A 24,433-nucleotide genomic window follows, 5' to 3' on the forward strand; every position below is an offset into this window, starting at 1 on the left:
AACTTTGTGATTCTACCCTGTGATGCATATTATGGAGTTTAGCGGTAGGGTAGTAAATCATCCACTTGCTAAACAGCGGCATTCTCCTAAAATTAGCTGCTCTTACTGCCTTGCAGCTCCAACGATTATATCCCTGGCACTTCGAGATACTTATACAGCAGCGTGTGGAAGTTTGTATTTCCTCCAAATGGTCTGAGATTTCCAGCGTATCCACTGCTGGTTTGAGTAGTCTGTACCACATGCCTACTCCTTTTATTCTAGAGATAAAATTTGCCTTCTCCAGATGTACTGCGATAGAGTTAGAAGAATCTTCTAGGCATTTTACTGCTTTTATTTTTAGTATTACCCCGTGCCATTTGGTTTAGCGTCTGCAGCATCTGTTTTTCAAAGAATCATGTTTCAGCTTCTTTTTAATGTCTAAAGTGTGGTGGTATACCAAAATGATGTGTTGGTATTCACAAAGAATCTGGAGCAGCATGATATCATTTTCTGAAGAGTTCTCAAACTTTTTCTGAGAGAGGGATTGTGGTAAAGAGACAAAAGAGTGCATTTGGGAAGAAGTCTGTTGAATTGTTGGATCATGTCATTTCGGGGAATAGTATAGTGCCTAAACCATGTCTGGTTCAGGCTGTAGTGGATTGCCCAGTGTTTAGGAATAAAGATGAATTGCATTTATCTAATGGTCTGTGTGAATTTTAGTAAAAATGTATTCCAAATTATGCCACAAAATTTAAATTACTTTCTAATTTGCTAACGTCTGTGCCATTTGTTTGGGATGTGAATTATCAGTCCACTTTTGCATGTGTGAAGAGAGAACTGTCTAGCGTGAGAATGCTTAAGACCTATCTCTGTGCATTATTATCGCAAATGCAATAAATATGGGTTCGGTGCAGGTCTTACCTAGAATATTTTGGGGGAAAGAATTCACAGTTTACTTCACTTCTAGAGTCTTAAGGGATCTTGAGTTATATTATTCTTTCATAGAGAAAGAACTGCTACGCTGGTTTTGGGATATAAAGACATTTTATTCAAATGTGTTGGTGGGGGGGGGGATTAATTAATCAAACAGATCCCAAATATTTGGTGTTGATCCTTAATTTGGGAAAATATAAAAAATGTCACACCATATATAGCTAGACTCACTGTAAAGCTATTGCAGTATAATTTTGATGTCCAGCATATTCCTGGTAAAAGTAATTTCACAGCTGATTTTCTCTCTAGTGCTTGTGCTGAAAAGATATGGAGAAAGCTAATGATAATGATCCTGTTCTTAATCAAGTAAATAATTGTATTACCAATAGCTGGGCCAAAGAGAGGAATGTGCAAGTTGGATTGCAGTCTTTCATCAAGGTTGCTGACGAATTATCAGTTGAGAATGGTATAGTATTGAGATCCTATAGAGTTCCCTGACTGACCTTGGAATAAGGTTGATGTAGACATTGTTGGACACTTTAATATTCTTCCTGCACAGCTCCACTGTGCATTTGTTTACGTGGATTACTATACGAAGTGGGCAGATGTACAATTTGTCTCAGAGCTCTTGTCTAAAAGAGTAGTTGAATTTTTGAGGGATGTTTTTTCTACAGAGGGATATCCTGCGCACCTGATTTGGCACAATTGTGTACAGCTTATTGGAGCTGACAGAAGACATTTTCTGGCTGATGGCAGTGTGTAGCATTTGAAGAGTTCTTTTTAGCACCCTTAGACCAATGGTCTCGTAGAATGGATAAACATGGTGGTAACAGACTGTATTAAGTGGGCAAAGAATAATGGGAGTGGTGTTCTATGCTCCGGTTCCATCGCCCAACTCGGTTACAAAGGTTTCACGTTTTGAGTTTTTAAGAGGGCGGTAACTGACCTCAGTCTTGCATCCAATCTGGATGTCCAAATGGCTTCATAAAAGTAAATCAGAAGAGCGGCTGGAAGGTGAGGTACGCAAAAGGGGATGTGAAGCCCAGAAAAACCTAAATATTCCTTATAACTCCAGAAGGTGCACTAAGTAGAGAGTATTGAAAGTAGGTGGGTGGGAGGTGCATATAAAGAAGATTGGTTTCATAAGGAAAGGAGATTCATATTTCAGTGAACTACACAGGTTAGGAGAATTTATGGCAATGCAGTGATTGTTCAGGGTGATGAGTGGTGAAGTGTAGAGAAAGTTATGAATATCTAAAAAAAAAACAAGCAGAACCTTTAATGTTTTACCAAGGTCTTAGTGAGTCTTCACAGCATGTGTCTTTTGGCAAGGACAAAGATAAATTTAATTATGCCGCTGTGTCTGATTGTGTTCTTCGCAGATCTACCTGTGTAAAACAGTTGCCATGGAAGCTTAGATAAGCATGTTAAGTTTATTTTTTGGAATGCATATGTAAATGTTTTTCTGTGGTGTGTTCAATGGCTGATGTTGGTTCTATGTCTTGTGGGGTTTGTATTTCTTGGTTTATGTAGAAGATTGTTGTGTTCCTTTATTTAAAAAAATAAAATAAAAGAGAACGATAATGTTGTACTCATGCTGTCCTAGAAGGTTGGGGTTTGAGTTCTATTGTGTTGGTTGGATTTGGTGGGTGAATTTTCGAAGGTGAGAGAAAACATTGTTCACAGTTCGACTGTTGGAGGGCTGACTTTCTCATTACGGAAACTGAAGATAAACTTTATCAACGCTACCTGTTTCCAGAATCATCTCTCGCCATCGCAAACTAAAGATTCACTTAACAGAATTCGCCTCCAATGTCATTGAACAAACAGTTTACCTTAGAATATGTCATATGGATATATTTAAGAGGGAGAGACTTTTTATTTCCAGTGTTTCAGTTTTATTTTGTTTCTCAACCACAGGTCTGTGATTTAACTGGTGTTGATAACTACGCCCTACACATCATGGGACATGTAGCAATCATAGGCGATCCATACAGATTATGGCGAGGCTAAATCAATCCAATCCAGTTCCCCTGGACTGCATTTTTAAAGTTTTGTCTCATCACCTCAAAACAGACTGAGAGCCTGCCCCTTACTTACCATTACTTTGCTTCTGTGTCGTTCTAATTGTCTTGCTTTTTATTGGTAAGTGCTTCCTGCTTCCACTTTTTCCTTGTGGCTTCGTGTCTTTCTTGGAGCAAGGACCAAGTATAGCTTCATGTCTGGAGCAGGTGTGTCCTTCCACTGGCCGCCGGCTTTCGGATGTACTTTTTAAAATTTACACCAATACATACAATGCATGTGCTTGCAGGCCCGCTCTACCCTTCCCTACCCATCCCACCCCGTCTTTGTTGATTGCCCCCTCCCACCACCCTGTTGCTTACTCCGCTGCCCCACTCCACTCCTACTTGGTTGTTGCTTGCCCCTGTTCCTCCCACCTCCTTTCTTCTTGTCCCTTCCCATACACAAAGCCAATAGGTATCAAGCAAAAAGGAAAGCAACCTCTCCTTGAAATACTAGAAGACCTACAATGTAGTCACTTAATATTAAAAGTGACTTCTTACCATAGACTTATTTGGAGTTAATTGATATTATCAAAACATATTTATTTAGGTCAAATACCATATTTTCATACTAAACATATTTCTTTAAAAAAATTATTTAATCATAACATACATGATTTATTTATCAAATTGATTAAATCTCTAGATCAACTCCTCCCACATCCCATACAATCTGCCCTCATAAAAATCACAACAGCGTTCATTCTACACACACCTCATTCATACTGCAACCTAAAACAAATTTCATATACAGGCTACCAACACTTCCAGCGGACATATTTTTGTTCAGATTTGCAAAATAACATTATCACGCCAAGTCCAGGTCATTTGCTGTTGATCTACACATATAGATATAATTCCCTTTTCCTTCTCTTATGTTTTTTACACAGAATGTTGGGCCTGTTTCATCATATATTAATGTCTTTCTAGTTATCATTCCAATATTGTGCCAATGCATATTTTGGTGAAAGCCAGCAGGCACAGTACACCTTCTTTAGGACATCAACAACCACCCACCTAAATTCAAGTGGGGGTGAGGTGGGAGGTGACACAGTTACCTACAATGATAATAAATTCAAATAAACACAAAAGACTCGAAAATCCTTCACAAAAATAAAAATCACAAAATATTATCTACACCATTTGCATATCTATTCCAATCATCATGTCACCTCCGCCCTGATTGAACAAACATGCACTAAGTGTACACAATCCTGTGAACTGTTACCAGTGTTTTATATACAGCTATGTATAAACCACTCATCACACCAAACCTTGAACGTGCACAAGTACCTCATCTAATCATAAAAACTACCCCCCTTAAGAACATGCTGCACTTCTCACTACTTATGTAAACCTTCAGGACTAACGAATATGTGTACGTCTCCCTTCCTTCCCCGGATGGCTAGAGTACGGGGAACAACATCCAATTGAACTTATATCCATCCAGTCGTACGCCATAAGAATAGAGGCTGACTATTTGAACCAATTTCCTCCAGAACGCCTTCCTCTTGATTTGGGCATATAAATCAAATAATATTTGAATAGAATTCCTACATCTCGCCCTAGTTAATATTAGTAAACTGCATTGCTGCTTGGGGGCAATGTGCTGCTGTACCTACAAAAGAAAAGGTACAGATAAAGATACAGCCATTTTAAATCTCCTAACAAGAGGGGCGACTCTCGGAGTTGCTTAAACCGATACTGAGAACACCTAACTCAAAGTAAACACATAAACTTTAAAGAGGCCAAATGTATCTAACCGGAACATCTACTTGACTCATATAGTACTAACCTGCATGAGGTTCAACATGGAGTCTTCAAACAGGGATAATTCATTAACTGGAAACAAAAAAAGTAACTTTTCCTCACGGTCGAGTTTAAATATCCATTGTGGCTCTTATGTTACTGAGTAAGTGCCCTAGGAAATTACTGTTTTTAACGTTGCTCCGGCGTCCATTTTAAGACAGTTGTATTGAATCTAAGAAATTGAAATGTATTTCTGCTCCGAATGTAAATGCAACCCATTATACAACACTGTATGCCATCTAGTCCTGGTATTGGTCGAAAATCTATATGCATGAGTTATAAATATGAAAATAAGACCACTCAAAGAATACCTCCTATGTTGGGCAAATGGTCGGAGTAAATTGTACGTGCAAGCTCTCATATCAATAAACATCGACCCCGAGGCCCTCTGTACTCATGACGCTAACCCGGGCGGCCATCTTCAACTATTTATGCTAAATCAGGATGACCAGACATATTGTTCAAACTCGTTGTATGTATAGCTAGTATGTACCAAATCACTCCAACTTGCATTCTATCATCTGTGCCCTAATCATGGCCAAGAGTATATATACACATCAAACCATGAATGTGGAAATCAATCAAAGTAAATGTAAATGTAAATGTATTTCGATTTATATAGCGCACGAATCACCCAGGGGTCTCAAGGCGCTTGCTTAGGGAACCCGTCCTGGTATTCCCCTGTGAGATACCCCGGCAGAGTATCCACAAGGTGAAAGCCAGGCATCCCGCCGCGAGGGGCCGTAGTGGAGATTAAGCAAGCTATTGCCCAGAGTCGCAGAGTGTGACCCCGTGAGTCGAGTAGGCACCGGAGCGAGAATTGTCGAGTCCGTGGAATTTTGAGCCCGAGACCCGCCGAGGCGGGGAATCGAACCCTGGTCCACGGCCGATCTCAGCTTCCGGGTCTGCCGCCTCTAACCACTGAGCCACGCTTCTCCACAAACCTACCCTCTATGCTAGGCATTAATCTAGTAAACATCCTTTGTTGAACTAATAGCCATTACATATCGCTGATCCTCTCAAAATATGAAAGACAACCATGCCATACCATAGACTGGAGAAGTGTGGCTCACTGGTTAGAGGAGGCAGACCTGGAAGCAGAGGTCAGCCTGGGACCAGGGTTCAATTCCCGGCTCGGTGGGGTCTTGAGTCATAAAATGTCCATGGACTTGACAATTCTCGCTCCGGTGCCTACTCGATTCACGGGTTCACACTCTGCGACTCTGGGCAATAGCTTGCTTAATCTCCACAACGGCCCCTCGTGGCGGGATGCCTGGCTTTCACCTTGCGGATACCCTGCGGGGGTTATCTCACAGGGGAATACCAGGACGGGTTCCCTAAGCAAGCGCTTAGAGACCGCTTGGTGATTTGCGCTATATAAATTCCTGTACATTTACATTTACATTTACATTTACATAGAGCATGGTCACCGCCAGTTATTATATCAGAGGAATCTCTTGCAAACTAAGTAACCTAGAGATTCAAAAAGAAGCTACAGAGGTCCCTGGTAGGAGTAGTCCACAGTCAGTATACTCTGGCATTTTCCCATGGTATATTTTTGTTTAGACCCTGCTTTTAGGTGCCCAAAGTGAAAATCCGGTATACTTTTCTCTTTCTTCGATAGGGGGTGCTATCTCTCCCCTTGATACATCTAATCTTCTTCAATATAACCCACTTGAGGCTATAATCTCCATGATCACATTCAATACAATGTTGTACCGTAGGAGCCTGGCTTTTTTATTGCGAACTGCTGACTTATGTTAACTAAATCCGTACCGAAATTCTCACCCTGTTTCTCCCTCATAGCCAAGGCAACATATTGGCAGTTGTTATAGCTCCATGATACGCATGACAATGCCCTCAGCGTTTCCCAATCACTGGGACCTCACCTGTGATAGATTTCTGTATAAAGTTAGATTAGAGAAATTATTGATCTAAATTTCAAACTGCGAATTCTACGAAAACCAAATAGTAGTCTTGGAAGCTTGAATTCTTCATCGCAGGTATTAAGTATGTGCCTCCGGGGATTGACAATCTGTCATATCTTCTGATACAAATTAAAATCCCTAGTGACACATACCAAACTGTTATTACCTTCGCTTTCCTTAGGTTCAAGCATAAGGTCACTATTAAAATGTCTTGCCTTCTTAACTCAGTCTTGGACTAAGCGTCTAGAGTAACCTCTTGTCAATAGTTTCTTATTTAGAATGTTTGCATTCTGAGTGTAGTCCTGCAGATTAAAGCAAGTTCTCTGAATTCGGAGCAACTGGCTAAATGTTGTACCATGTTTCTGGCAGCGTGGATGGAGCAAAGTATTTATTGCTGTGTGGTTCTTGTATTAGGAAATCCCCAGCATATGCTCCAGATGTTGTATCCATATATCTAAAAATTCAACCTTGATCCTACTCATTTTGGGTTAGAATTTTAAATTAATGTTGCGTGCATTAATCCATGCGAGCAATTCATTCAACTCTTCCAAATGAATAAAATATCATATCTAAATTGCTACTAAAGTCTGATATTCTCAAACAATTGATCACTCTTACGAGCCAAGTATGCGCACGGATCTATGGTTGATGGGACGGGGGGATACTGTAGATCCCTATATACAAACCCCCAAAAAATCGAACCTAACTGGACCAACGGCCAGAACAATAGAAACCTGGCACACAGTCCACAAGAAGTTGGGTCGGGACAAAAGAATCATGCTGGCGACACCTCTCTGAGAGCCAGAATGGTTGGACTGCTTAAGCTCCTGTCCAGGGTTTGACAAATGGGACCTTATTGGTATTTCATCAGTGAAGGACATGTGGTCCAAAAATGGACTACTCACGTTTGCCGACCTCCTGAAAGAATATCAATTGGCACAATCCGAAACCTTCAGATATCTGCAGATTAGCCATGCACTGAAAACGGTGCTGCCCAGGGACGGCCAAATTCCAGAAACATCTCCACTTGAAGACAGATTACTTTTAGGCACAATGCCCAGGAAAGCCATCTCACTTACTTACTAAAAATAATCGACCAGATCCACTGATAAAACTTAGACCGCAATGGGCGGAAGATGTGGGGGAGGTAGACGACAATGACTGGTGAGATGCCCTGGCCTCCCCTAAGTAGGTCGCGATGCCTATGAGATTGAGACTAGTCCAACTTAAAATTTTACATCGTACATATTTGGCTGCAAGCATCATAGTGAAGATGGGGAAACAAACCGACTCCCAATGCCTTCGTCGATGCGGTTTGGAGGGGACCTTTTTTCATACTATATGGGAATGCCCCGCTATTCTGAGATACTGGAGGGCGGTCACACGCTGACTGGAGGAAGTAGGGGGAAAAAGCTACACCCTTCACCGAAACTGTGCTTACTAAATATATGGGAGGCAACAGACTTGTTCAGCACAATGGGGCTGCTCCCTGTTAAGTGACCTAGGTGCTACAGTTTTTATTTCGTGAGTGCAGGCATCTCACAAAAAGTGAAGGACTGGTCTCACACACCACCTGATGTTATGCTTCATCATTGACCAGTCCTCGCCCTCTAGAAACTTGGTTTGGTAGAGGGCGGGCATACACCTGACTAAGTGGGGGCCCTTTACAGACAAAACGTGAGTTAAAAGGCCATTATAGATGTCAAATTAATTTTAATATGGCTGGCATATATATGGTAATTAAAATCAATGGTCAGTGTGTTGGGGATTCTATTGTCCCCCCACCGTGGTCGACATGTTTCTGTCAGTTGTCCCAGTAGGGTCTGTGGCATTCATCAGGACCTTAAGAAATGAGGCAGGCTCCACTCTTACCAAACTGTGGTGAGAGAGTTCCACTATTTGGGATGATCGAGATCACGCTCCACTATGATGCGGCTTGTATCTATATTAGCCTGAAAGAAAAACAAGAAATGAAAAACGTACAATACAAAGTAGCACCTGTTTCACAGTGTAAGAAACGTTACAATCAGCCACATGCACAGACCAGTATTATGAGTGGCTATAAGCAATTGTGTCAGTCATCTGTGCACTTATTGTTTTATGGAGATTGTTTCTCCACTATGCTTACCCTAGAGTTGGGACAAGTTGCCCCATAGGAGCGGAAGCAGCAGTGACGAGAGCATTGATGACCATCAAGGGAGGCGACAGCAGAACTACCACCACCAAATGATGCTCCCACCGATGCCCCAGTTTGGATTCTGGCAGCAGCATTATTACCTGCCAGGTTTCGGGTTTCCACAGGGCCCGCAGCCTTTTTTTATACAGAGGCAGGGGAAAAGGAAGACTAAAAAGGCAGAACACAAGGGTACAATGGGAAGACCAAACTCCGGTCGCGATGGGAACAAGGAGCATAGAGAGTAGGAGAGGGAAAGGCCCGTCGACAAGCAGAGAGTAACAAACATTGTTAACCTCGGTGACCACACCCTCTCTGATGATGAAAAAACTGTACTCTCCAAAGGTTTAGGATTCGTTCCAACACCTATGAATGACCCTTTTACACTGAATACCGAACTGGCACAGTTTTTCTGAAAAATCAAACTTCGCAACCATTTTGGGGATTCAAACTATGAACAGACTGACAAGATTGGCACAGGTCTTAGGAAAAAGTCCACATTTGTGCCTCCCACCCAGACCATTCCCTGTCATATACTAGCGTTTGAACAGGTGGTACTCAAGGAAGTCGAAAAAATCAACTTCAAACAAGAGAAGGGTTTTCAAAACCTTACCAAACTGGAACGAACAACACTCTAGAGATTAAAGAACAACACAGATCTAACAATTAAACCAGCAGACAAGGGAGGTGCCATTGTCCTGATGAATAAATCTATGTATCGAGAGTAGTGCAACCACCTACTCTCTGATGCAGCCAGCTACGAAAGACACTTGGATGACCCAACACCACGCGTTACCACGAAGATCAAGGGCATGGTGGATGAGGCACTATGTAATGTTTGGATCACAAAGCAAGAGGCAGACTTCCTTGTCAGTGAGAAGCCCAGAACACTGAAGTTTTATACCCTCCCCAAAATTCATACGGGTAAGATGCCCCCACCAGGTAGACCGATAGTCTCCGGCATCGTGTCGATTCTCAAGCTTCTTTCACAATTTTGTGACTGGTTCCTTAAACCAAGTTTCCAAAAATCACAGTTCTACCTACGTGACATTTGTGCTGAACATTATATGTTGGAGGCTACTGGCTCCTAGTACCCAGTTCCTCTGGTTCCCTTACCCCAGATCAATTCTGGGTATTGTGGTTACACAGGCAACGGACTTGACCCACACTGAACAATCATGGGTTTCACTGAGTTGGGCCCTGGTGAAACGCAATATTGCACAAAAATGGGGAGTCGAGGAGTCACTACTACTGAAGGGATGGATGGGGTATATGCACCATGGTGGCAGAGGATGCCCTAAAATGTGGGATTGAAAATGGACTAATTGGAGCACGTATAGAAGTGGTATATGCCTGTCTCCCACAACTGAGCTTAGTCGAGGGGCAGATGGGTTTCCGGATCCCTCACTTACTGAAGGATAGAGTAATATTAGTCAACAGTATATACAAATGGAATGTGGTTTAATTAATGTGCTAAAATGTGCGTTATTATGGGTAACTGGCGAACTATTGTACTGTGCTATTGATGTTTCGTGAAATAAAAAGTTTATTAAAAAAAAAAAATTTCAATCTCATTGTAGATATACCACTCCTCAGATAATTCCATGTAGATGTTCGCTATACCTGGGACACTCATATACATAGCTCCATCAAATTCAAAGTTATTCTCCTGACCCGCTCCCTTTGTTTGTGTCAGGGGCACACTTTATTGGTGTATAAAGCTAATAGGTTTTCCCTATATGAGATCTGATGGCTTTGTTAAATTTTCTTAGACGTGTTGCACAGCAGCTCTGGCTGCTGTGTAACATGGTCTAAAGAAAATAATAGCACGTTGGGAGACCAGCGTTGACCATGTCATAGCGCTATTGTTTTTGTACTTATTGATTCCTCTATGCTGTTAATATAATTAATAAACCTAATCGATCAATGAAGACATATCTACATTTTTCTTCTGGATATGTCAGAGATGCTATATTTTAATCGGCCTGAAAAAGTCACTGAGTCAAACTTGGCTGACCGTGTTTCACAGGAAGCATTAGTTACTCTCATGCCAGTTCAAAAATGACAACGTCTACTGAGCAGTGCCAGTTGCAAATGTCATTTCCATTAGATTTTAGGTTCCTCGTTCGCCCTTCTATTTTGCAGATGTGTTTTGTGCACAGGGAGGTTAGCACGAGGAGCCAGTTGTACAAAATAGAGCTAACTTACTATGCAAATGACCTTTAATATGCAAATTAATTGACATTTCCTTCTGGCAAGTGACAGGGACGCTAAGCAGGACAGAGTTAAGTTGCAAACTGGCAGAGCTTTTTATATTCCAATCATATTGGCAGGCGAGATAACACAGTGAGTTGAGCATCCAGCTGGCGATAAGGTCTACTCAGATTTTCATCTTTCTAAGGTCAATCTCATGAGCACTGTTCAAATGGGTAATCTTAACATTATTACTATGTCTCAGTTCAGCAGTGTTTGCTCTGGGTATTTACCGGTTTACTTTGATAGATGTGGTGTGGTCTGTGATAACATTGCAGCCTGCTTCTGTTATTGACTAGTAAATGTGTATTTTATTCAAGCAATCACCTAAAATTCTGTTCAGAAGAGCTGAGATGTCAGGAGCTTTTGCCCTTCATTAGGCAGTTGGCTGTGCAGAATGCTAACAACATATTAGCATACATGAAAGATGCAGATAAAATACATTCGGGTGGGATAATCCTCGCCTCCGTGTCCTTAATAGAATTGAAAATTCTTGTCACGAATGTTTGCACATTTTTAATTCTATGGCAGGACAGGAGGCTCAGATTATGCTTGTTCAAAGCTGAGCCACCACAACAGAAGCAATATCCACAATAGGTTTGAAATAAAACGTTTTGAACATGGAATCAGAAGACCAATCCGCGGCCTTCATGATGTCAGTCTGACTCAAACCCAACAGAATAAGCTTTAGAAGCCATGGCTCCCCGAGCGGAATGGGCTCCAAAAATGGAGACATCAATTCCAGCCTCAGACATGAGCCAATGCACCCAGCGTGCCAAGGTAGCAGGCGCCACTGGCTTAAAGGGCTTCTGTAAAGCAATCAGCAATTGACCAGACAAGCTTTGCCGAAAAGGAGCTGTACTTACCTCGTAAGCTTTTATGCATTGGACCACACATAATTGTGGATTCTGTGGAAACGCAGGGTACATGACAGAAGACACATTACATTTGGTGCGCCTAGAAATGGAGAAAGTGACTCCGTCCGGAGAAAACGAACGACCAGCCAGATCTAAGGCCCGCACATCCGAAACGCGTTTGCAAGACACCAAACATAATAGCATTGTCAACTTTGCGGAGAGTTGCTTACGGGACAAGGAGGTATTGGGAGGCCAAGACTCCAGAAATCGTAGAACAATGGAGACATCCCAAAGAGCAACATACTTTGGACAAGGCGGTTTTACCAGCCGAATGCCTCGAAGCAGCTTAGAAATCAAGGGATGCTCCCCAACAGGCTTCCCATCCACAAAGTCGTGGCCCGCAGAGACTGCAGAGCGAAAGGAATTGACCGTCCTGTAAGCAGAACCAGAAAAAGCCAGGGAAGCAAGAAAATTGACCACTAAAGTAACATCCGCTGAAGCGGGATCCAGGTCCCGTTCCGAACACCTACCACACCATCGTCGCCAAGCTGACGCATAACGCTTGTGTGTGTTGGGGGCCCAAGCTTTACCGATAAACTGTGCAGCGTCTCCAGATAAGCCTGGGACTTTCCAGCATTCCCCGAAAGTCGCCACGCAACCAACCGGAGCTGACCCGATGGAACCAGGGGATGCGGATTGAGCAGAGGGTCCAGCAACAAGTTCCACTGCTGGGGAAAAAGGAGCGGCGTCGAGCAACTCATCTCCAGAAGAACCGGAAACCAAGCCTGAGCCCTCCAAAGAGGAGCTATCAGAATGATCTCCGACTGGAAGTGCTTCGTCCGAGCCAAGACCCTTGGAATCATCGCGAATGGGGGAAACGCATAACAGAGAAGAGGAGGCCAAGACTGGAGAAACGCATCCGTGGCTAGAGCCTCCGGATCCGGACGCCAGCTGTAAAACTTGGGCAACTGGGTGTTGAGGCGAGAGGCAAACAGATCTATCGCAGACGGACCCCAAATGCGAGACAGGTTCCGAAACACCCTGGGATGTAGCCTCCAATCGCTGAAGTCCAGCAGATGGCGAGAGTGCCAATCGGCCACCTGATTCTCGCGCCCCGGGAGATACTCTGCAATAAGAGTGATCTTCCGGTGAAGGCAGAAATGCCAAAAATCTTTCGCAATTTCCACCAAGAGCCTTGACCTCGTTCCCCCCAGTTTGTTGACATACCGAACCGCAGAGATGTTGTCCATGCGGAGGAGTATGCAACAATTGGTAGCCTGGGGAGCAAGGCAACGAATCGCGAACGAGCCTGCAAGGAGCTCCAAACAATTGATGTAAAGATTCAATTCGTCTCGCGACCAACGACCGCCCGTCGTCACCGACCCGCAACGGGCTCCTCATCCCGGAAGACTGGCATCCGATTGCAGCACTACATCCGGGGTTGACCCGAACAGGGCCTTCCCGTTCCAAGCCTCCATGTGGTCGAGCTACCACAACATCTCCGACCTGGCGTCCGACGACAGAGGAACAAGATCGGAATATCGAAGACCTTTCTGTAAATGTCTGATTTTGAGACGTTGAAGGGCCCGATAATGCAAGGGACCTGGAAAGATCGCTTGAATGGAGGAAGCCAACAGGCCGACAATCCGAGCGATCGATCTCAAAGACACGCTCTGTTTGGATAAAAGTAATTTCAACTCCCTCTTGATGGACCTGATCTTCTGGGAGGGCAAGAGGAGTTGACAAGAGATCGAGTCGACCAGGAAACCCAAGAACTCTATTGACTGAGTGGGACGCAAAAGAGATTTGAGTGGATTCACCAGAAATCCCAGAGACTGCAAAAGGTCTACTGTCCAGGTTAAATGAGTCTGTAATTGGACCGGACACTGAGCCATCAGAAGAATATCGTCGATATACACTATCAAAAAACTCAGCGCGCTCTCAACGACTCCACTACCGGCCTCAGAAGTTTCGTGAAGCACCACGGTGCTGACGAGAGGCCGAACGGGAGAACAGTGTACTCGAACCACGTCCCCAACCATTGAAACTGGAGGTAACGGCGATGAGGTTGGAACATCGGGACCGACAAGTAAGCATCCTTCAAATCCAGGCGAACCATCCAGTCGCCTTCGCGAAGAAGATCCCTGAGAAGATGTATGCCCTCCATTTTGAAGTGGCGATACACCACTCCGCCGTTGAATTCCCGGAAATTGAGAACTAAACGTGACCCGCCCCCTCTCTTCTGAACGAGGAAGACATTGCTCACGAACCCTTGTGGATGACGACAAGTTTGAACTATGGCCCCTTTGGCCAGAAGCGACTCGAGTTCCCTGGACAGTAGCTCTTGATCTAGTTGGGAAAAATGAAGGGGAGAAGGAAGATGGGTCTGACTTGGAGGGCTGTAAAACTCTATCCTGTACCCCTGGACTGTTTGCAACACCCATGCATCGCTGGAGATCATGCGCCAATTGTCTAGAAAATACTGTAGTCTGCCCCCCAGAACAACCTCTGTATAAGGAATCAAGCTCACCTGAATTGGAGTAGTCTTGACGTCCTCCTTGAGTTCCTCCATAACGACCTTTGGAGGCTTGTCCACGACCCTTGCGGGAGGGATAGAAGGTGGATTTGGATCCGGAATAGGAAGAATCCTGACCTCCTCCTCTTTGGGACTGATTGCCAAGATTGGATTGCTGGGCAGATCCTCGGCCGAACGAACGTCCCTGGGAACGCCCGGCCCGTCCAAAAACCGGGCGGAAAGCCCGACGAAGGGAGTATTGCGCTTTGTCCAGGCCACTGAACGTGGCGACAAATTTGGTCAACTCCTTGAGAAAGGGCTGACCAAACAGAAGACCCTGAGCAAGGGAACCAGACTCGGAGGAAGCCAACTCAGTTAATCTTGGATCCATTTTAAAAAGGATGGATCGACGTCTCTCCGTGGACAAGGCACAGCTAGCATTGCCTAGCTGGCAGACAGCACGTTGAGCCCAACCAATTAGTTCATCGGGGTCCACACCTGTAGCTGACTCTTTTGCCCGGAATCCCATGTCTAGAATTTTGGTAATGGGGCCCAGGAGATCCAAAACTTTATCCTGGCACAGACGCCACGACCTAACAATACCCTTTTTAGGGTCCTTATTGAACTTCTTGAGGTAAGTAATGATGGTAGGGTCCACCTCAGGAGTGTCCGCCAATTTATCAGCTAGGTCTGGCCATGGACACTCTGAGCGAAGACGCGCCCTCACTTCCTGATCAAAAGGTCGACGAATGTGAGCCTGCACGTATTCCGTGACCTCATTGGAAGGGAGCCAAGACTTTCAATTGGGATGTATAATATCTGTGGGCTCAAAGGTAAGAACCGGTGGCTGGGAAGGTGCGTCCACGAAACGTTCCTTGCGAGCCTTTTTAGCAGGGGCTGGGACAGAAGGACCAGAAGAAGATGTGGACGAAGTATCTGCGTCGGAAGAGGAACGGTCATCCCTGGACACCGTCTTTGAAGCACCAGCCGTGGACAAGGTTTTGGCTAATTTGGCGAAATCTGTGTGATGGGAATTTTTGGGCGACTTGGAAGAGCGCTTGGATGAAGAAGAGGGGACCCAACCCTTCTGAGTTGCATATTCAGTGAGATGGCGTTTCAGAGGTGCAATTGCGTGAACCAAAGCCACATTCATGGAGTGCTGCACTCCGTGATCAAGAGCCTCCACCAGATTGTGCTCCATGGAGTCTGCAGGCTCTTCGTCATAATAATAATTCTCCTCTTCATAGTAATCCTCCATAACTCAAGATAGAATGAATTATGCCCACAAAATGAATACATTTAATATTTTGGGGTCCAAAGACCAATAAGGGGGGAGTGACAACCCCAGAAGCAAGCCAGGTGGTAGGGCAAAACCCCACCTATACACCAGAAATAATTTGTGTGGAAGGGAGGGCTTGCTGAGATGAAGCCACTCTAGGCACTGCCTCTAGAAATTATACAGCCCAATCTATTTTGAAGAAAAGGCGTGGACCGGGGGCTTTTCCAAACAGGCTGTGGGCTTAGGCAAGGAAACGCTGCCTCACGCGTGTAGAGTCCGTGTGTAAACATGGAAGAACGAAGTTATTCGCATCCGCGCATGCGCGAGATGCTGCCTGAGGAAGTAACAGAATACGGAAAGGCGCGCGGCAGACGCACGCTCACCCCGGAGCCCCCGAACTCCCTTCTCCACTCAAAGACGCGGGCAGCAAGCGTCCGGGTCACGGAAGGCGAACCCGCGCTTCCACCTAAAACAAAACGGCAGGGAAAGCAGCCGCAACCATACCCGGGACAACGCGACCATAAGCAGTGCGACAGCGCGAGAAACACAACCGGGCAATGAAGTGAAAGTAAGCAAAAAACAATACACACAAGTCAAAAAGCAGTAAATAGTATGCAAATTCACTTAACTGGCTGCGAAGCAGCAAAGAAAGAGGAAGTAATGCCCTCTATGGTTGCTTATATAGGGATGTAGTCTCTGTGGTTGCCCAGGTGTTCATGGGTACTGTAGTTTTGTGTTTTTCTTTACTGTGTTTTTATTGGCTGCTGTCTGACAGTAAAGAAATAGAGAAAGCATAATCTGAGCCTCCTGTCCTGCCATAGAATTGCTTAAGCGTGTGCACGTTGTTGTGTGATGTCTGCTGCTTGATAGTCAATGATTCCCGCAATCAGCATTGAACGGCAACTGTATACATTCTCTGTCTTTTTCATATATAACAATATCTGGCACCTTTAAGCAGCATTCAGTAAAGGAACACGTTCTGGAAAAACTCTGTGCTTGAAGGCACTGGGCAGAGCTAATGAAGACCAAACCACCTTAAAGGGACAGCTTCATGCTACATATCTGTGGTGCCTTGAGGCCTCCCCACCCGAACCGACCTCCCCAACACATTTAAAAACAAGCATTGGCCAATAGGTTTCATCTATGCGTGATATATTGGCTTTGTCACTGTTTTAAGACATACAATGGCAACCGCACTGCTTAGCGACATAGCTGGAAAGAAAGAAAAGAGCGCTATGACGTGGTCAATGCTGGCTGCGTCACAGCACTATTTTTCTCTTCCCTTTAAGCCATGTTGTACAGCATCCTACGCTATCTAAAAAACATTGACAATGCTAGTAGATCTTGCATAAGAGAAACTTATTGGCTTTGCCAATGCTTGTTTTTTGTCCTCGGTGCATTTTCAAAGCATTTATTCCCAAGTTCCTTGTTCTGCTTAGAATCAGAAGACAATATTCGGTGTACCATTTGAAGCAGTGGTCACTATAATCAGAGCAATGTTTTTTGGCATGTGAATTAGATTTGTCAGGTTTCACCCTATCAGTTGCTTTAAGGATTAAGGGCCAACATATAAAGATATAGGTCTGAATTCTTCCCTCAACTTAGAGAATCCTAATATCAACTGTATTTCACACCAAAAAAAGTGTGATTTTGCTATCAGTTGAAAAGTTATTTTGAAGGTTTCGCCAGGACTGTGGTTCAGAAGCAATGTATTGAACAAAATGAATATTGATTTGAGATCGAACTAAATAAATGCACTCGCATCTGAAGGGTTCCTATGGATGATCAGATAGTTACATTGCAAGAACTGGAAATCATTGTGCTTTATTGCCATGTGCCTGTGATTTCCTAAAAAGGCAGTTGCTATTACGCTTTAAAGCGTAATTATGCTTCAGCAAGGCATGTTATCATAAATAAAAAGTGGCATAGTTTCACTGTAACATTTGTTTACAAACGACAATATTGCATTTTAGAGCTGGCTGATTTCTTTTTAAGCAGGTAAATTGTCCATTGTAGGTAAATAAATTAATCTAAAGGCATTTATGGATGTCTTCTTGCCTTGGCATCAGATGGTCAGGTGTGGCAGATCCATTCTCCGGAAACCAAAATGAGAGTTCTGATTAAAAATGCATTTTGGGGGGGATATACCAAAGGCAACCCATAGTGTTCAGAAGGGGAAACCTTGTTGGAAATTATGTATGACTGGCACATGGCCCCACAAAAATTGTGCGGTATCTTCCCAAACAAAGATGGAAGATGTCGGCAAGAGTGTAATATGGAGGGATCCGTAATACATATATGGTGGTCATGCCTAGTGATTGAAATATTTTGGGAAAAGATCTTAAGTCCTATTTTTTTTTTTTGTAAATGCCTTTTTAAGAGATAGATATCCCTGTATAACAAGCATTAGCATAGCCAATAGGTCTCGCCTTTGGAACCTTATAAGTGTTTAGCAATGCAGTATATTTTCTCCCACTGGCATGCCCACACACTGCGAGCCTTAAATAATATAGTGCCACATACCGCAGAAGAGCGCAGAGAAGTATGTTTTTTGCCTCCCTCTGCTCCAATTATACAACTGCCAACATCGGAGGACTCGGGATGCAAAATGAGTAACTATAAAATGTACGTAGAAAGAAAGGCTCATGTTCCGCAGAAAAGCGCCTAGAAGTGAGTCGAGAGGCATCCAAGTGTAGAACGCATTCCCTATGGACTGCTGTGGTAGTACTGGACACTTCAGAGGAGTACCGTAACTACGATACTACGTTACATAGCTGGCGCAAGGCGATATTGAAATAAGCCGGGGTAAAAAAAATGTGTATTAAGAACCTGCGTTGGTAAACAAACTGCCGGTGACCTGCTCCTTCCCCCAACAAAGTCCTCATAAACAATCCAAGTGCCCCAGTCCAAAGATGTGTGCAACCGGTAATCCGGTTCAGATCCTGTCGAGCCCACTCGGCAACAGTGAACTGGACAATGAACAGATAGTTTGTGACTTGGTTTTCATGCTAAATCTAGTTGGGTTTTGAGGCGGGGGCTTAAGGCGTCAGACGGCACTGGCGTTTTAGCAACAATGCGCTTCATCGCTGACAAGGTGTTGTACGGAGGCCGGGTCAGACGTGGAAGTCTCATTTGTCCAGTCTCCAATGTGAGAACTTGCTAAATGTTTTTTGCCAATTAGTACTGTTCTGTTGGAAAAGATTTGTCTACCAGTCTCCCTGATTGAACGTAATTCTAGACTTGGCCACGATCATGCTGCGGTTTTTTGACCGGGGTTGGACTGGACTGGAAACACGCACCAGCGTGTCTGGCTCTCGGCAGGGATTCCAATCTTAAAAGCAGAGTGCCCCTCACAATCCTTAATCACTTATACCTTCCAACAAGCGGTCTTCACTTGTCAAGCACTCGCACTCGTGATGGCATCCACCTTACGGGAGCAAGCAGCGGTGCAGCCACATTAATTACAAACATATGTCCCCTGCGCGCCGCTGCTCGCTCCTGCAAGGTGGATGCCGCCACAAGCATGAGTGCAAGTGCTTGAAAAGTGAAGACCGATTGATAAAGGCCCTCTCCTAGAGCAGCGCATGCGCGCTGCCTAGGCGAGACCTAAAAATGACTAGAGTACCTTGCAATTTTGCACCCCGCCTACCAAAAAGGTCTGTATAAGTATATCAAATCTCTCAAACAGATAAGAGGGCAGCCAGCATGGAAGTTTCTCATAACATGGAGAACCATAGCCAATACACTAACCTTAATCATGATGATCTTACTTCATAAGCATGAATGTAATCCCTCCTGTTTTACACCGTCTTCGGCAATCTATGCAAAGACAGCATCACAATTATTCCACAGTATATTTTTTAATAATTCCCTGCAAGAAAATAAAAAATTGTGCAAGCCTTCAAAAGACAACCTTACTCTGCTGTGTTAAGGCTATGATCAGAAGAAACCAGAACGACTTCAGTCTTATTCCAGTTTGTTTCATGTCCTGAAAGTTTCTCACAACTATACATTAGTTGCAATAAGTAGGTACTTATTTTCTCTGGGTTACAGATTACCAACAGCATATCGTCAGCATTAAGAAAGGCACATTGTATTTTAATGCTTAAATCCCTGACAATTGGGTCCTGTTGATTTGGTCTAGCCAAGGATACTACAGCGAGATTTTAAAACAGCAAACAATGTTCATCTTTGCTTAGTGCCCTTGCTTTGTAATTACTCTGGCTTCAGCACTTATATATAGTGTTTCAGATATCTTAAGCAAATTATTGCCTGCGCCAAAAGTATGTAACACAGAATCCAAATAACGTTAGCTCTTTTCGAATCAAGGGATATGATACCTGTATGGACAACATTATTTTTTCAGTGTGCTTATATTTCATAGAAGATTTTTAATAACACTTCAATTCTTTTGTGGTTTAGTTACACCCCTGTGCTGCCCTTCAATAAATCGATCTTGGTCAGTTCTTAAAGGTTTGGAGCCTTTAGTAGCTGGCCTATTAACAAACTAAATCAGAAATACGTTTCATTGAGTCTTGTTGAACTGTTTTAGTGCTTAATAGCCTATTCCTGAAGTATTAAATAAATACTTGCATTTTTTCTTTAGAACAATATGCTGGACTTTGTGTTTGCTGTCGATGACCCTATTACGTGGCATACAATGAATATGACGCGGAATCGAAACCACTATTCTTTCCTCAAGTATTTTGGTTCAAAGCAAATCAGTGTCTTGCAGAATAACTATGGAGCAGGGATTTACTACAATACTTTAGTACCCTGTGATGGCAAGGTAAGTGATTGTTCAAGGCAAATATATTTTCTTAGTGGTTTGGACTGGCACGCTATATAATTCTAACTAGAAACAAGGAGCAATCACTGCTGTTGCTTTGTTCTCTTGAGAGCATGCTTTTGATTTTCTATCCAAATTAACAAGGCAGTAACATATTTTGCACCCCCTGCAACATTTTATTTGTATGAAAAATGAATACAGCTTTTTATTTATAAGTCTCAGTACTGCTGCATCGTAAAATATAAGAAACACTATTCTTTGTGCCACTGACAGTTCATGGGGATGGCAAATACTGATTTAAATGAAAGCAGGCTGCTCAGTGACATTACATACTCATTTTATTAAAATCTTTAAGAACCAAACCTATTTGTTTCACAAGCTCGGATGGGTGTCACAGCGTGTCCTGCCTCAGTGCTGCAAACCATCTGCACCTCTTTACAGATGTGAAATGTGAAGTATGCCTTTATCCTTTATTTCGGCTACTTATCTCTTCAGGGTCTTAGCTAAATTCAGTGCCTGACTACTCAGGGTCTTGCTTGATAATAATCTACACTAGCTTTATTTGGTAGATCACATGTAAGACCCTTAATTTATGACGTCTAACGAGATGGTAGGACAGTCACACTAAGCACAGTGAAGAATGTTTGGTGTAGAGCAGTAGCATGTTTTCCTGGTGGGTAAAAAATGTATAGTCTGTTGTGACAGGTCGTGTTAATATTAGTTAATGCCTTGTTTGGTTTGGATCGCGATTGTTCTTCAGGGCTTCAGAAAACGTAGAGGCCGGGGAAGGTAAATGGTCTATGACTCCATGTCCAGAGAAGGCAACTGGTAAGGAAATAGGCCAAGAAAGGGGATGTAGTAGACATTTGGCCCAGTTTTTAGGGAAAATATCTCCCTCATTGTTTAGAAATGGCTAATGTGCTGGATTCCAGGATAAACCTTGTTAGTCTAATTGTTTAATTAATAGTCCAATTGTCACTTTCTACCAGTAGCAGGATCCCAACTTGTTTTGCTGGCAGCCTAGTTTCCTTGTAATAATTCAAAGTACTTTAGATCTTGCCCGGGTATATGGCCTTCCAGATGGATGTTGGCTTCACCCTATGGTGGCCTGGGAGAGGTGGTCTGAAAGCATGCAAGTGTCTCACATTTGGAGTGTAAGGGGGAAGGAGTTGGATCGGTTTGTCTGTGATTACTGTGTGTGTTGGGAGTCTTACCCGTTAGGGTTGAAGATAGGTGGGCCTGTAGCAGTTCTTGTACACCCTTTCGCTTGTGTAATGAATTTGCGCTATTTAGGGAACCATGAGCTTCACAGTTATAGTCTGTGTTAGGGGTTGATGCTTCGTATCCAGGTCTTACCACAGATGATTTAAAAAGGGGGGTTGGAGTTGTGGAGGTGTAATCCTAGAGAATTAATCTGAGTGACTCAGGGTTTCCCATGAAACTAGTCGTGCATCTAACGAGCTCCTTTATATCCGACAAAACCGTTAAAAAGAATTCCATTGATTGTCATGAAAAAGGTCATGAGTTCCTATAAACTAGTTGTGCACCAGCTGTCTGTGAGATCCCACTCTGGGATGCATACCTGTCACCCTTGGGAGTAGATTTACTCACAAGAAAACCTTTGTATGAGTAAAGGTTTTTCTTGATTTTACAACCACCTTTTGTGAATGTTTGCACTGGTTTTACACCCCTAAAAAGGATCTTTGCAGGTGTAAGCTAGCATTACATGAGTAAATAGCTTTGGAAATCTGGTCCCTAAACAATACAACACTATAAAGGGGTAGGGTGGGAAAAGACAGTTACACTTGTAGTGTGGAATATTTGATACACTGAAGAGTACTTTCTTTACGTTTTGCAGAGAATAAGAATGTCTACAACTACAACGATTTCCTGTGTTTGACAGTCTTTGCTGACAATTCAATATCTCCCTGTGTACATTGACTCTGTAGAGTTAGGATTTTAGCCCAGTAGGTTGTTGTGGCTTTTTGTTCTTAAATTCAACAGGAGTATTATTTAGTTGCACGAAGGCATCATCCTTTGTTACGGTGTTCAGAATGCTGGAAAATGTTTGTACTAGTTGCAGTATCAAAATTTAAAGACTGTATACGGGGTCTTTAGCATGCCTGGATTCTGGGCAGTAGGTCAAGGTCCATAATGTTGGTCTCACGTTATTTAGCCGGCATATGTAGTCTGCAGTGCTAACAGATCTTGAACCAAGACAAAGAGTAATGAAAAAGGTAGGTGGTGGTACAAATCCTAGAATTAAAATGCATTGGCAACTGGGCATACACAAACTGGGTGTCTCTTTAGCCATATGGTGCCCTGTGAAGTGTAAGTGCTCACCCTTTATTCGATGACCACAGGGGACCAAAGTAGAGAGGAGTCGTTCACGTGGTAATAAATGGTGAGGTCGTGGGCAGAAGTTGTTGACCACTGAAGGACTTCATTGCTGGTGTATCTTTAACCTGCCCCCTCCTCCCCCCCCACCACCACGTCCCCACAGTACACAATGGCTTTTCTGGAGCTGCTGAACTCTCCTTTTCTACAAGTTGCTGAGTTTAATGAACAGTGGAAAATAAATCTGTAGAAACCAGTCAACCATTGTTCATGTAGTTGCAAATCTGGACTATTTGCTGGCTAATCTGGTTAATAGCTCAAATTGAAGTAGGTAACTAAATCTTTATTATTACAATTAATATATCATTTTCTTTATTATAGACATCAGTTCATACTATGCATATTAAATCCTGGGGGGTGGTGGGTTGTTTGTTTATTTTATATTATTTTCTATGTTAACCCATCCCTTTCTGTGGCTCTACATTGCTCTGCTTCGTATCACAGAGACCTCCACTCCTGCATTTTGTTAAAAAACGGATGTAGTAGGACTGAAAACAAGAGCTTCAAGTAGGACATTTTAATGCTCCCCATTCTTTTTAACCAATGTCTATGATAAAACATTATATGTATCTTTTTGTATTATAGATAGAGATGCCTCTATTGAATAAAACCACAGTTAGGGTTCTGTTTAAACATATCACACCCCTTAAATTCACCAATTATTGGTTTCCAATGCACACAACGCACCTTAACTTGTACTACCCGCTATGTTGTGGGACTGTGGCAAATTCTTTTATGGAGCATGGCAGACAGCTTCTTTTATGGCCCTTTATGGCTTGAGTCTCGCTTTGCTCCCTTCCCTTCACTCGGGCTAGACCTCAAATGGAGTGTTTTTTGGAGACATGGCCTGCTGTAGTGGGTACAAAGAAGACCCGGACGGAAGCCAAAAGCAGCATTGATGCCAAAATGAAAGTTGAAAGATGCCCTTGCCTGTTGGCTGTTGTGCTTATATTTCTGAATTTGCCTGGTTGCCATCTCCTGCTACTTCTGAGCATTCAAACAGCAGAGACCTTAGATCATTAGACTACAAAATGGCTTCTGCAGTAGGTTTGTCATGGCCATTTATCCTTCCTGTCGCAAAGACTGTTAAAATGATTAGAAACCTTGAGGATACATTTAATATGACCTTTCATTTAGTAAGTAATCGTTGGGCAGTGTTAGACCTGGCACCATTGGCGTGGGTCTCCCCAGCCTTTTTTACCTTTTGCCTTCTTTGTTTTTGCTGTGTGATGGATTCTGTTTTGCTACTCTAGATGCTTTGGGCACTTTGCCACTGCTGGTTAGTGCCAAAGTGCAAGTGCTCCGTTTGTAAGTTGTTGTTATGGATTGGTGTTTCCATGATTGGCTGATTTGATTTACTAGTCAGACCCTAGTACAGTGCACTGTGTGTCCCCAAGGCCTAACACCATTAGTGTGGGTCTCCGCTGCATTTCTTGCCTTTGCCGCCTATGTTTTTGC

At 43.3% G+C, this 24,433-nt stretch overlaps 1 protein-coding gene across 1 annotated transcript in view; it reads left to right on the top strand.

Annotated features, from left to right (window-relative positions):
- TAMM41 (TAM41 mitochondrial translocator assembly and maintenance homolog) overlaps window positions 1–24,433 on the top strand; it is a 243,086-nt gene that overhangs the window by 10,226 nt on the left and 208,427 nt on the right. Inside the window, exon 2 of the mRNA XM_078661406.1 lies at window positions 20,396–20,578. Within this exon, the coding sequence (XP_078517532.1) occupies window positions 20,396–20,578 (183 nt within the window). The remainder of the gene's footprint in view (window positions 1–20,395; window positions 20,579–24,433) is intronic.

Source organism: Lissotriton helveticus, chromosome 9, assembly GCF_964261635.1.
Source record: "Lissotriton helveticus chromosome 9, aLisHel1.1, whole genome shotgun sequence".
Classification (NCBI taxonomy): Eukaryota; Metazoa; Chordata; class Amphibia; order Caudata; family Salamandridae; genus Lissotriton; species Lissotriton helveticus.